This window comes from Pleurodeles waltl, chromosome 10 (genome assembly GCF_031143425.1).
Source record: "Pleurodeles waltl isolate 20211129_DDA chromosome 10, aPleWal1.hap1.20221129, whole genome shotgun sequence".
NCBI lineage: Eukaryota > Metazoa > Chordata > Amphibia > Caudata > Salamandridae > Pleurodeles > Pleurodeles waltl.
Window position 1 is genome coordinate 12,126,741 of NC_090449.1, and position 15,141 is coordinate 12,141,881.

At 49.3% G+C, this 15,141-nt stretch overlaps 1 protein-coding gene across 3 annotated transcripts in view; it reads left to right on the forward strand.

Annotated features, from left to right (window-relative positions):
- LOC138260900 (extracellular matrix protein 2-like) overlaps positions 1–9,116 on the forward strand; it is a 295,282-nt gene extending 286,166 nt beyond the window's left edge. Inside the window, exons 9-10 of one of the 3 annotated variants that reach the window (XM_069209384.1) lie at positions 2,474–2,800; positions 8,255–9,114. In XM_069209384.1, the coding sequence (XP_069065485.1) occupies positions 2,474–2,800; positions 8,255–8,438 (511 nt within the window). In that variant the 3' untranslated portion in view covers positions 8,439–9,114. Of the gene's footprint in view, positions 1–2,473; positions 2,801–8,254 lie in introns of all 3 variants that reach the window. The other 2 variants (XM_069209381.1, XM_069209383.1) reach the window with 2 other exon arrangements.
- Positions 9,117–15,141: the final 6,025 nt, after the last annotated feature.

Sequence of the window (15,141 nt, forward strand, 5' to 3'; positions counted from 1 at the left end):
GCAGCCCCCAGGACCTGAAGGACCGGACTTTCACTGCAGAAGTGACCCCCAGGAGTCCCTCTCCCTTGCCCAAGTGGAGGTTTCCCCGAGGAAGCCCCCCCTTGCCTGCCTGCAGCGCTGAAGAGATCCCTTGATCTCTCATTGACTTCCATTGCGAACCCGACGCTTGTTCTAACACTGCACCCGGCCGCCCCCGCGCCGCTGAGGGTGAAATTTCTGTGTGGGCTTGTGTCCCCCCCGGTGCCCTACAAAACCCCCCTGGTCTGCCCTCCGAAGACGCGGGTACTTACCTGCTGGCCGACTGGAACCGGGGCACCCCCTTCTCTCCATTGAAGCCTATGCGTTTTGGGCACCACTTTGAACTCTGCACCTGACCGGCCCTGAGCTGCTGGTGTGGTAACTTTGGGGTTGCTCTGAACCCCCAACGGTGGACTACCTTGGACCAAGAACTGAACCCTGTAAGTGTCTTACTTACCTGGTAAAACTAACAAATACTTACCTCCCCCAGGAACTGTGAAAATTGCACTGTGTCCACTTTTAAAGTAGCTATTTGTGAATAACTTGAAAAGTATACATGCAATTGAAATGATTCAAAGTTCCTAGAGTACTTACCTGCAATACCTTTCAAACAAGATATTACATGTTAAATTTGAACCTATGGTTCTTAAAATAAACTAAGAAAAGATATTTTTCTATAACAAAACCTATTGGCTGGATTTGTCTCTGAGTGTGTGTACCTCATTTATTGTCTATGTGTATGTACAACAAGTGCTTAACACTACTCCTTGGATAAGCCTACTGCTCGACCACACTACCACAAAATAGAGCATTAGTATTATCTCTTTTTACCACTATTTTACCTCTAAGGGGAACCCTTGGACTCTGTGCATGCTATTCCTTACTTTGAAATAGTGCATACAGAGCCAACTTCCTACAAATAATAAATGAGAATGAGTGTAAAGGGGTGTAAGAAAGTGTGAGTGAGAAAGTGTCAGTGAATAGGAATGAGTGAGAGTAAGTGAGAGTGAGTGAATGTGAGAATAAATGAGAATGAGTGTAAGGGGGTGTAAGAAAGTGTGAGTGAGAAAGAAAGTGTCAGTGAATAGGAATGAGTGAGAGTAAGTGTGAGTGAGAGTGAGTGAATGTAATAATAAATGAGAATGAGTGTAAAGGGGTGTAAGAAAGTGTGAGTGAGAAAGTGTCAGTGAATAGGAATGATTGAGAGTAAGTGTGAGTGAGAGTGAGTGAATGTGAGAATAAATAAGAACGAGTGTAAGAAAGTGGGAGTGAGAAAGTGTCAGTGAATAGGAATGAGAGTAAGTGTGAGTAAGAGAGCGAGTGAATGTGAGAATAAGTGAGAAGTGATGTGATTCTCGCAAGTGTGTTGCTGCCCTAGCATACTGAAGGTCATTGTTGTCTTATAGAGACACCCAGGATGAAATACGTCCCCTGGCATATTTGAGACAGTTCTTAGCATGGCAGGCACAAGTGACAAAATACTGGCATTGGCACACTGGGCGTAGTTTTTGGCACAAAGTGCACCAGTGGTAAAATAGTGGTACTGACATATGGAAGGTAATTCATGGCATGTGGGTCACCCATGGAAACATACTGGCACACTGGCAGAAATTCTTGGCATATGGACAGCCGTAGCACAATGTTGGCACTAGCACATTGGAGGTAGTTTATGTATGGGAGGGTGGCATACTTAACAAAATGAGGTGATTTTTGACATTGAAGAACATTAAGTTCATCTATGGTAAATGGGTCCCATAAATTACAAAATTCTGGCACTGACATATTTCATTTATTTTTTAACTAAGTGAGCACTCATTGCATACAAGGTCATCCATAAGAAAATGCTGAAAAATGGAGTCTACCCCTGGGGAACTACAGGATTCATTTGCTCGGCATTCAATAAAAGGATTTGAATATTTAATAAGTGTCTTTCCAGCACCTATGGCATTTTAGAAAATTTCTGTGAAAATTGTGCTTTAAAATGCACCATTTAACCTTTTTTTCACATTTTTCTTAAGAGGCAGAAACTCCCTAGAAGATGTCTGGCATATAAGGTTCTCTTGCTCACTACAATTCAGGATAAATATTATGTCCCAGAACTTTCAAAGATCAAGTCCCCACCATAATATAGATGGGATCTAAAATAGACATCTGTCTGGGCTGTGATGGTACACCAATCATGTACTTAGTATGGAACTTCAGCGATGGCAGTTGTAATGTTGGGGTCATGTGACATGCCTTCCTGGAGCAAATCATGGTCAGTGGTCTTCTGATGTCACTTCCTGTGGTGTCATTAAGGTCAAAGAGTATGTGATGCCACTCCCTCTATCCCTGGCATGCAAGTGAATGAACGCCCATGATGGTGACCCTAATGCCCGAGCCTGGGCCTGCTTGTAGATCATTGAGAGCGGATGTTGCATCTGATGGGTGACGTGGCTGCCCTCTGTCTCCACAGGAAGCTGGAGACCCTGGACCTGTCCTACAACCGCCTGGTGCACGTGCCCTCCTTCCTGCCCCGGGGCCTGCGCCAGCTCCGGCTGCACCACAACCAGATCGAGCGCATCCCCGGGTACGTCTTCGCCCACATGAAGCCCGGCCTGGAGTTCCTGCACCTGTCGCACAACCGCCTGCGGGAGGACGGCATCCACGGCTCCTCCTTCCTGGGCCTCTACAAGTCCCTGGCCGAGCTCCTGCTGGACAACAACCTCCTGCACGCCGTGCCCCGGGGGCTCCTCAGCCTCAAGGCGCTGCAGGTGCTGCGCCTCAGCTTCAACAGGATCAGGTAAGCGCGGCCTCCAGCTCCAGGGGTGTCCTCTGGGGCTCCGGGAGCCGGTGCTTCAAATGGAAATCTAGAGGCGCAGGTACTCACAGCGCCAAGACGCCTCTGGGCATTCAAGCGCTTTATACATTTAAAATCCAATCAAATCTCACTCTTCAGAGTGCCTCTTTGCTCCAGGGAAGGGCCGGTACTCTTCTAGTGAATGGAGGGTAGTAGTGCTGAGAAGCGCAGGTACTCTCCTTTTCAAATAAAAAGTGCAGGTACTCAGTCCGGACAGCACCTGCCCATTTAAAGCAGCCACGAAGCATGCAAGTGATGGTCACTGAACTGACCCCTCAGGTGGAGGAGGGGCGCACCTTCACAGCGCATGGACGCAGAGTAGCAAAGTCATGGGTTGCGCTTCTGTAACCAGGAGTTGTGCACCCTGTGGGACTTTGTGAAGCTCTCTGTGTGTGCGTGTGTGTGTGTGTGTATGCGCGTGTGTGTGTGTATGCGCGTGTGTGTGTGCGTGGACACCGATGCACACACAGGAGAACATGCGCTTTCTCTCCCCCTCCCAGTGCATCACATGTACATTAAAGGTTTACATCAATGTGCACTGACTTGCCTCTCGTGCACTTCCATCCACGCCAGATCAGTGCACGTGCAACTACACAAGGGTGGGCGAGCCAAGAAGCTAACAAGGACAGCCGAGCCAGAGCCGAGCCCGGGGTCAGCTCTAGCTCTAAGAGCCCGTGCAACATACGACCCACGGAACACTCTGGTGCGTCAATCATGCAAGAGACACCATGAAACATTTGATAAAGTCCCTTCAAAACTAAAAGTGATATTTTACGTGGACACGTGCAGAGACTGACCTTAGCACTCCTGATTATCACTGCACTGAGAGGAGTTTACTGAACGCGATTCATGGAAGTGCTGAACATATGGCTGTTCACCACTGATCTCCATCTGCGTGGGCTGCATCAAGATGACATGAGGACTCCATCGAGGGTCAGTGTCAAGAGGCTCTTTATTGAGACTGAGTGCCACAATGACTACAAATACCCAAATAACGTAACATAAGATAACATAACATAGCATAGCATGGCATAACATAACATATAACATATTATAGCATAACGCAGCATAGCCTAACATCGCATAGCATAACATAGCATAACATAACATGGCCTAGCATAAGAGCACAGCCTAACATAGCATAGCCTAACATAGCACAGCACAACATAGCATAGCATAAGAACACAGCATAACATAGCATAGCCTAACATAGCACAGCACAACATAACATAGCATAACATAGCATAGCATAACATAAGAGCATAGCATTACAGCATAGCATAGCATAATATAGCATAGCATCACATCTAACATAGCATTGCATAACATGACATAACATAGCATAGCATAAGCCAACATGGCATATCATAACATAACATAGCATAATATAACATGGCATAACATAAGAGCATAGCATTACATTAGATAACATAGCATATCATAGTGTAACATAACATAGCACAACATAGCATAACAGAGCATAGCAGTACGGCATAGCATAACATAACATAGCATAGCATAATATAGAATAGCATCACATATAACATAGCATAACAAAGCATAACATGCATAGCACAGCATAACGTAACATATCATAGCATAACATAACGTAGCATGTCATACCATAACATAGCATAGCATAACATAACATAACATAAAACCTAACATAGCATAGCATAGCACACCATAACACAGCATAGCATAACATAACATAACATAAAATGGCAACATAACAACATTTAACATAACATAGCGTAACATATAACATAACATATTAAACATAGGATAGCCTAACATAACATAACATACCATACCATAACATAGAATAGCATAGCAAAACATAAAATAGCATAACATAACATAGCATAACATAACTTAGCATAGCATACCATAACATAACATAACTTAACATAACATACAACAACATAGCATAGCATAACATAGCATAACATAACGTAGCATAGCATAATATAATGTAACATAACATAACATAGCATAGCATAACATAACATACCATAACATAGCATAGCATAACATAGCATAACATAACATAGCATAGCATATTATAATGTAACATAGCATAAGATAACATAACATAGCATAACATAACATAACACAGTATAGCATAACATACCATAGCATAACATAACATAACATAGCATAATATAAAATAACATAGCATAAGATAACATAACATAGCATAGAATAACATAACACATAACATAGCATAGCATAACATACCATACCATAACATAACATAGCATAGCATAATATAACATAACATAGCTTAGCATAGCATAACATGGCAGAGCATGGCATAACATATCATAACGTAACATAGCACAATATAACATATTATAGCATAACATAACGTAGCATAACATACCATAGCTTTGCATAACATAACATAAAACATAACATAGCATACCATAACATAGCATAACATAACATAAAATGGCAACATAACAACATTTAACATAATATAACATAGCGTAACATATAACATAACTGTTATATGTACTGAGAGTCAGGTGCAGGGTAACGGTACTGAGAGACCGGCACAGGGCCATGTACCGAGAGTCCGGCACGGGGTCATGTACCGAGAGACCGGCACGGGGTCATGTACCGAGAGACTGGCACGGGGTCATGTACTGAGAGTCCGGCACGGGGTCATGTACCGAGAGTCCGGCACAGGGTCATGTACTGAGAGTCCAGCACGGGGTCATGTACTGAGAGTCCAGCACGGGGTCATGTACTGAGAGTCCGGCACGGGGTCATGTACTGAGAGTCCGGCACGGGGTCATGTACTGAGAGTCCGGCACGGGTTCATGTACCGAGAGTCCGGCACAGGGTCATGTACTGAGAGTCCGGCACGGGGTCATGTACTGAGAGTCCAGCACAGGGTCATGTACTGAGAGTCCAGCACGGGGTCATGTACTGAGAGTCCAGCACGGGGTCATGTACTGAGAGTCCGGCACGGGGTCATGTACTGAGAGTCCAGCACGGGGTCATGTACCGAGAGTCCGGCACGGGGTCATGTACTGAGAGTCCAGCACGGGGTCATGCACTTAGAGTCCAGCACGGGGTCATGTACTGAGAGTCCAGCACGGGGTCATGTACTGAGAGTCCAGCACGGGGTCATGTACTGAAATTCGGCACGGGGTCATGTACTGAGAGTCCAGCACGGGGTCATGTACCGAGAGTCCAGCACGGGGTCATGTACCGAGAGCCCAGCACGGGGTCATGTACCGAGAGTCCAGCACGGGGTCATGTACCGAGAGTCCAGCACAGGGTCATGTACTGAGAGTCCAGCACAGGGTCATGTACTGAGAGTCCAGCACGGGGTCATGTAACGAGAGTCCAGCACGGGGTCATGTACTGAGAGACTGGCACAGGGTCATGTACCGAGAGTCCAGCACGGGGTCATGTACTGAGAGACAGGTGCAGGGTAGCGGTACTAAGAGTCCAGCACGGGGTCATGCACGGGGTCATGTACCGAGAGTCCGGCACGGGGTCATGTACCGAGAGTCCGGCACGGGGTCATGTACTGAGAGTCCGGCACGGGGTCATGTACCGAGAGTCCGGCACGGGGTCATGTACCGAGAGTCCGGCACGGGATCAACGAGAGTCCGGCACGGGGTCATGCACTGAGAGTCCAGCACGGGGTCATGTACTGAGAGTCCAGCACGGGGTCATGTACTGAGAGACAGGTGCAGGGTAGCGGTACTGAGAGTCCAGCACGGGTTCATGTACTGAGAGTCCGGCACAGGGTCATGTACTGAGAGTCCAGCACGGGGTCATGTACTGAGAGACTGGCACAGGGTCATGTACTGAGAGACTGGCACAGGGTCATGTACCGAGAGTCCAGCACGGGGTCATGTACTGAGAGTCCAGCACGGGGTCATGTACTGAGAGACAGGTGCAGGGTAGCGGTACTGAGAGTCCAGCACGGGGTCATGTACTGAGAGTCCGGCACAGGGTCATGTACTGAGAGTCCAGCACGGGGTCATGTACTGAGAGACTGGCACAGGGTCATGTACTGAGAGACTGGCACAGGGTCATGTACCGAGAGTCAGGCACAGGGTCATGTACCGAGAGTCCAGCACAGGGTCATGCACGGGGTCATGTACTGAGAGTCCGGCACGGGGTCATGTACTGAGAGTCCAGCACGGGGTCATGTACTGAGAGACTGGCACAGGGTCATGTACCGAGAGTCAGGCACTGGGTCATGTACCGAGAGTCCAGCACAGGGTCATGTACTGAGAGTCCAGCACGGGGTCATGTACTGAGAGTCCAGCACGGGGTCATGTACTGAGAGTCCGGCACGGGGTCATGTACTGAGAGTCCGGCACGGGGTCATGTACTGAGAGTCCGGCACGGGGTCATGTACTGAGAGTCCAGCACGGGGTCATGTACTGAGAGTCCAGCACGGGGTCATGTACTGAGAGTCCAGCACGGGGTCATGTACTGAGAGTCCGGCACGGGGTCATGTACCGAGAGTCAGGCACGGGGTCATGTACCGAGAGTCCAGCACGGGGTCATGTACCGAGAGTCCGGCACAGCGTCATGTACCGAGAGTCCGGCACGGGGTCATGTACCGAGAGTCCGGCACGGGGTCATGTACCGAGAGTCCAGCACGGGGTCATGTACTGAGAGACAGGTGCAGGGTCATGTACTGAGAGTCCGGCACAGGGTCATGTACTGAGAGTCCAGCACGGGGTCATGTACTGAGAGTCCAGCACGGGGTCATGTACCGAGAGTCCGGCACGGGGTCATGTACCGAGAGTCCGGCACGGGGTCATGTACCGAGAGTCCGGCACGGGGTCATGTACTGAGAGTCCAGCACGGGGTCATGTACTGAGAGTCCAGCACGGGGTCATGTACTGAGAGTCCAGCACAGGGTCATGTACTGAGAGTCCGGCACGGGGTCATGTACTGAGAGTCCAGCACAGGGTCATGTACTGAGATTCCAGTACGGGGTCATGTACCGAGAGTCCGGCACGGGGTCATGTACTGAGAGTCCGGCACAGGGTCATGTACCGAGAGACCGGCACGGGGTCATGTACTGAGTCCGGCACAGGGTCATGTACTGAGAGTCCGGCACAGGGTCATGTACCGAGAGACCGGCACGGGGTCATGTACCGAGAGTCTGGCACAGGGTCATGTACTGAGAGTCCGGCACAGGGTAGAGTTACTGAGACCCCAGCACAGTGTCACGTACGGAGAACACATTACAAGGTCATGTGGTGAGATACCATCACAGTATCATTAGCCGAGACGCCATTACAAGGTCAGGCACTGAGAGTGCAGTACTGAAAAGCCTGACCCAAGGTAATTTTCCTCTGCTGTGACCACACAGGAGACCACTCCTCACTTGTCCTTTGTTTGCTTTTCCAGGTATGTGCCCCTCAACTCCATCTGTGACATGCGAGTGCCCGAGGACTCCAACCTCATCTCTGTCCACCTGGAGAACAACCTCATCGACCGACACCTCATCCCACCCATGGCCTTCTCCTGCATCAAGACGTACTACAGTGTGGTCCTGCGGCCACAGCAGAACGAGGACGAGGAGTACTACTAGGCGCTACCAGCAGGCAGCGGGTCAGCCGTCCAGCTCTCAGGCCTTCATCGCAGTGCGACCAACTGTACCCCAGGATCTGCTGACCATGTTTCCAGCCCTGGGCCTTACTTTTACAAACAATTGAAATCGAAATCTTCTGTCCAGTGAGTTCAATTTTAGTGAATCAAAACTACAACTCCCAAGGTTCCTGGCCTGCAGGCCTGGTGTCCAAATGAAACAAAACCCATGGTCAACATATCTCCTCTCCATCTCCTGCCTGAAGAAACACTTCCCAGCTTCAAAGGGACCTTAGGTGGACATCCAGCATCCAGCTCCCTCATAGGTCTCTCTTCCTGTCACTCACCACATATCCCGCCTCAGAGCTCTCATGACTTGAGAATTCGTATGAATATGAATTTATTGATGACATCAAAGGAGATGATGTCACGCAAACTTTGATTTAAGTGATAACACAAGAAGTGACCAGTGAAATAAAACAACAATAATATAAATCAAAGTAAATTTATTAAAACAACAGCAAAACACCTCTAAGGTGGAGGCAAGGCTTCCGGCAGCGACATCAGCTCTTCCCATCATGTGCAGATGTCTGTAGGAGGCGGTCTGCAGTATCTGCAGCTCCCAGGAGCTGCCCTGGACACAGCAGTTGCACGAGAGCCTGTAAACCTGGGGATGCACCTAAACCTTACACCTCCCAGAGCAGCTGTAACCAGGAGAAATCTCTTTATTTCTCCTCGGTTTTCCCTCTTCTATGTGTGCTGCATTCCGCAGCACACATAGACAGAGGAAAACACCTGCATGGATTGTTTTTGTGCAGGAAGGTGCCCCTTCCTGCACAAACCAGTCCTGCATGCAACACAGACACCCTACACCACGGAGCAAGGCTGCCTGCATTGGTGCTTGCTGCTGAAATGGCACCAGTGCAGGGGAAAGGACAGGACTGCACCGTATCACATAAATGGGGCGCATTCCTGCCCTGTCACATTGGCGCAGGGCAACGCACCAAGGAGGCTTGCGGCGCTGTCCTACGCCAAATCCCCACATATTTGGCCCTTAGTGTGTTGTGAGTAAGGCTCGACCCAGCATCCAGTATGTTGCCTCACTCCCTTGAGGTCTCTGCAGTTTCGCTCTGCTAGTTCTCGCCCCCTGCTGGACTCAGGGCTTGGGGTGGGCTGCCAGCTTCTGAGGGCTCCCACTGGCACCAGCAGCTGGTATTGGATGGAGATGAAGGAACCTGTGACATCATCACTCAGCCATGCAGAATATGACCCCATATGCCACCTTTTTAAAGTGATAAGTCATGTTATAAAACATTCTACCAAAGTAGGAATCTGTGATCCAAGAATGCCTTGAGGGTGACAAGACAAGATTATGGACAATTTAACCTTTAATTGCAAACAACTATGTTCACCCTGATCCTATGCCATTCTTATTTTAAGTACATCTCCAGGAAATGAACACCTCTCCACAGCACTAACCTGTCCCTCTCAGTGGTATTTTGCCTTGTGTGATGCTGCAGAGCTTATCTCCCTGCAGTACAAGCCTGTCCTTGCAGCATTTTCTCTTGTCAGAGTCACCTGGGCACATATTCGCAAAACACCAGCCTTTCCTTCCTTAGCAGTACTTTCTCTTGTGTCTTGCTCCTGAGAGTACCATCCGAGTGACAGCTTATTCACTAGAGGATGCACCAGAGCAGTTCCCCACAACACCAGCCTGTCCTTGCAGTATTTTATTTTGTATGATGCTCCTGCGCCCTCGTCTCCCTGCAGCGCCAGCCTGTCCTTGCAGTATTTTATTTTGTATGATGCTGCTGAGCCCTCATCTTCCTCGAGTGCCAGGATGTCCTTGCAGTATTTTATTTTGTGTGATGCACCTGAGCCCTCATATCTTTGCAGCACCAGCCTGTCCTTGCAGTATTATACTTTGTATGATGCTCCTGAGGCCTCATCTCCCTGCAGCGCCAGCCTGTCCTTGCTGTACTATATTTTGTATGACGCTCCTGAGCCCTCGTCTTCCTGCAGTGCCAGCCTGCCCTTGCAGTATTTTATTTTTGTATGATGCTTTTGAGCCCTCATCTCCCTCCAGTGCCAGCCTGTCCTTGCAGTATTTTATTTTGTCTGATGCTCCTGAGCCCTCGTCTTCCTCCAGCGCCAGCATGTCCTTGCAGCATTTTATTTTCTATGATGTTCCGGAGTCCTCAAGTTCGTGCAGCGCCAGCCTGTCCTTGTAGTATTTTTTTTAGTATGATGCTCTAGAGCTCTTATCTCGCCCCAGTGCAAGTTTGTCCTTGCGGTATTTTCTTTTGTATGATGCTCTTGAGCTCTTCTCTCCCTGCAGCGCCAGCCTGTCCTTGCAGTATTTTATTTTGCATGATGCTCCCGTGCCCTTTTCTTCCTACATGCTCAGCCTGTCCTTGTAGTATTTTATTTTGTGTGATGCTCCCGTGCCCTTATCTTCCTGCAGCGCCAGCCTGTCCTTGCAGAATTTTATTTTGTCTGATGCTCCTGAGCTCTTGTCTTCCTCCAGCGCCAGCCTGTCCTTGCAGCGTTTTATTTTCTATGACGTTCCGGAGCCCTCAGGTTCGCGCAGTGCCAGCCTGTCCTTGGAGTATTTTCTTTTGTATGATGCTTTTGAGCCATCGTCTTCCTTCAACGCCAGCCTGTCCTTGCAGTATTTCGTTAATTTGTTATGTATGAGGCTCCTCAGCACTCCTCTCCCTGCAGCGCCTGCCTGTCCTTGCAGTATTTTATTTTGTATGATGCTCCCGTGCCCTTGTCGTCCTGCATGGCCAGCCTGTCCTTGCAGTATTTTATTTTGTATGATGCTCCCGTGCCCTTTTCTTCCTTCATGCCCAGCCTGTCCTTGCAGTGGTTTTTTCTATGATGCTCCTGAGCTCTCATCTTCCTGCAGTGCCAGCCTGTTCTTGCAGTATTTTATTTTCTATGATACTCCTTAGCCCTCACCTCCCTGCAGAGCCAGTGTGTCCTTACAGTATTATAATTTCTACGATACTCCTGAGCCCTCCTCTCCCTGCAGTGCCAGCCTGTCCTTGCAGTATTTTGTTATTTTGTTATGTATGATGCTCCCGTGCCCTTGTCTTCCTGCAGTGCCAGCCTGTCCTTGCAGCATTTTATTTTGTATGATTTTCCTGAGCCCTCCTCCCCCTGCAGAGCCAGCCTGTCCTTGCAGTGTTTTGTTTTTTTATGATGCTCCTGAGTGCTCACCTCCCTACAGTGCCAACCCGTCCTTGTAGTATTATATTTTGTGTGATGCTCCTGAGCGCTCGTCTCCCTGCAGCACAAGCCTGTCCCTGCAGTATTATATTTGGTGTGATGCTCCTTAGCCCTCGTCTCCCTGCAGCGCCAGCCTGTCCTTGCAGTATTATATTTGGTGTGATGCTCCTTAGCCCTCGACTCCCTGCACGCCAGCCAGTCCTTGCAGTATTATATTTTGTGTGATGCTCCTGAGCGCTCGTCTCCCTGCAGCGCCAGCCTGTCCCTGCAGTATTATATTTTGTGTGATGCTCCTGAGCCCTCTTCTTCCTGCAGCGCCAGCCTGTCCTTGCAGTATTATATTTTGTGTGATGCACCTGAGCGCTCGTCTCCCAGCAGCACAAGCCTGTCCCTGCAGTATTATATTTGGTGTGATGCTCCTTAGCCCTCGTCTCCCTGCACGCCAGCCGGTCCCTGCAGTATTATATTTTGTATGATGCTCCTGAGCCCTCTTCTTCCTGCAGCGCCAGCCTGTCCCTGCAGTATTTTATTTTGTATGATGCTCCTGAGGCAGTGCCAGCCTGTCCTTCCAGTATTTTTTTTTGTGTGATACACTTGAGCTCTTGTCCCTGCAGCACCATTCTGTCCTTGCAGTGTTTATTTTGTTTGACGGTCCTGACTTCATCTCCCCTCCGCAGTAGCCTGTCCCCCCAAGTAGCAATATTTTCTTTTACATGTGATTCCCCCAAACACATCCGCCGGCTGCACCAACCTGTCGTCCTTTTAGCAGTATTTTCTTTTGTGTGATGCACCTGATTACATCTCTGACACCAGTCTGCCCCCTCCTGCTGTTTATTCCATTGTGTGATGCTTCTAAGCTCATCTTCATGCAGTACCTGCTTGTGCTCCCCATAGCAGTATTTTCCTTTGTGTGCTGCTCCTGTGTTCTCATCTCCCTGCAGCACCTGCCTGTCCTCCCCATAGCAGTATTTTCTTTTGTGTGGTGCATGTGCCTGTGCTCCCCCCACAGCAGTATTTTCTTCTGTGTGGTGCTCCTGTGTTCTCATCTCCATGCAGCACCTGCCTGTTCTCCCCATAGCAGTATTTACTTTTGCGTGGTACTTCTAAGCTCATTTCCATGCAGTAACTACCTGTCCTCTCCATAGCAGTATTCGCTTTTAAGTGATGCTTCTAAGCTCATCTCCACCTGCCTGTGCTCCCCTTAGCAGTATTTTCCATTGTAAGATGCTCCTGTGCTCTCACCTCCCTGCAGCACCTGCTTTCCCCCCCATAGCCTAGGATGGCCGGCCAAACCGACATGTGCACTTTACAGTGCCCACCACTCCAGACAAATAAATGATAATAAAAAAAATATTATCATTTTATTTGTCACTGCCTGCCTGACGCTGAGCAAGGGGCAAGGATCCTCTAATATTACGGAGGAGTCACCCCTGATGCATAGCACATGTAATTCTCCAAAGATCTATGGGTTTTATCCATGGGATAACAAAGGTGAGGTAAGCGGTCTTGTACAAAAGGCTTGCATGAAACACAGTGGGGGTCATTCCAACCCTGGCGGTCAATGACCGCCGGGTTGGAGGACCGCGGGAGCACCGCCGACAGGCCGGCGGTGCTCCCAAGGGCATTCCGACCGCGGCGGTAAAGCCGCGGTCGGACCGGCAACACTGGCGGTCTCCCGCCAGTGTACCGCCGCCCTTTGGAATCCTCCAAGGCGGCGCAGCTAGCTGCGCCGCCGAGGGGATTCCGACCCCCCCTACCGCCATCCAGTTCCCAGTGGTCCGCCCGCCGGGAACCAGATGGCGGTAGGGGGGGTCGCGGGGCATGGGCACTAAGAGGGCCCCTACAAGTATTTCACTGTCTGCTTGGCAGACAGTGAAATACGCGACGGGTGCAACAGCACCCGTCGCACCTTCCCACTCCGCCGGCTCGATTACGAGCCGACATCCTCGTGGGAAGGGAGTTTTTCCCTGGGCTGGCGGGCGGTCTTTTGGCGACCGCCCGCCAGCCCAGGGAAAAACTTAGAATACCCTCCGCGGTCTTTCGACCGCGGAGCGGTATTTTGCAGGGGGGAAGTCTGGCGGGCGGCCTCCGCCGCCCACCAGACTCAGAATGACCCCCAGTATGTCCATCCAGTGTTTGTAAGTTCCATGGTTGCAGGGTGAATATTGCGTGTGCAGCACATACAGCTGTGGTTTCATAGTTCCAGGGTGAATGTTGTGAGTGCAGCACATGCAGCTGTGGTTTTAAAATTTCTGGGTGAATGTTGTGTGTGCAGCACACACAGTTGTCGTTTCATAGGTCCAGTGTGAATGTTGCGTGTGCAGCACATGTAGCTGTGGTTTCATAATTCCAGGGTGAATGTGACATACCCAGCACACGCAGCTGTGGTGTCATAGTTCTTAGGTGAATCTTGCATGTGCAGCACATACAGCTGTGGTTTCAAAGTTCCAGGGTGAATGTTACAATCGCCACACATGCAACTGTGGTTTCATAGCTCCCAGCTGAATCTTGTGTGTGCAACACACGCAGCTGTGGTTTCATAGTTCCGGGGTGAATGTTGCATGTGCAGCACAGATGGCTGTGGTGTCATAGTTCCTAAAAGGATTTTGCATGTGCAGCACATGCAGCTGTGGTTTCATAGTTCTGGGGTGAATGTTGCATGTGCAGCACATGCAGCAGTGGTTTCATACTTTCTGGATGAGTCTTGCATGTGCAGCACACCCAGCTGTGGTTTCATAGTTCTCGGGTGAATGTTACAAACGAAGCACATGCTGCTGTGGTTTCATAGTTCCTGGGTGAATGTTACATATGCAGCACATGCAGCTGTGGTTTCATAGTTCTGAGGGGTGAATGTTACATATGCATCACACACATCTGTGGTTTCATAGTTCCGGGGTGATTCTTGCAAGTGCAGCACATGCACCTGTGGTTTCATAGTTCCAGGATGAATGTTGCGTGTGAAGCACACCCAGCTGTGGTTTCATAGTTACCAGGTGAATGTTGTAGGTGCACCACATGCAGCTGTGGTTTCATAGGTCCTGGGTGAATGTTGTGTGTACAGCACGTGGAGATGTGGTTTCATAGTTCCAGGGTGAATCTTGTGCGTGTAGCACACGCAGCTGTGGTTTCACAACTCCAGGGTGAATGTTGCATGTGCAGCACACACAGCTGTGGTTTCATACTTTCTGGATGAGTCTTGCATGTGAAGCACATGCAGCTGTGGTTTCATAGTTCCAAGGTGAATGTTGCATGTGCAGCACACGCAGCTGTGGTTTCATAGTTTCTGGATGAGTCTTGCATGTGCAGCACAAGCACCTGTGGTTTCATAGTTCCAGGGTGAATGTTGCATGTGCAGCACATGCAGCTGTAGTTTCATAGTTTCTGGATGAGTCTTGCATGTGCAGCACATGCAGCTGTGGTTTCATAGTTCCAGGGTGAATGTTGCTTGTGCAGCACACACAGCTGTTGTTTCA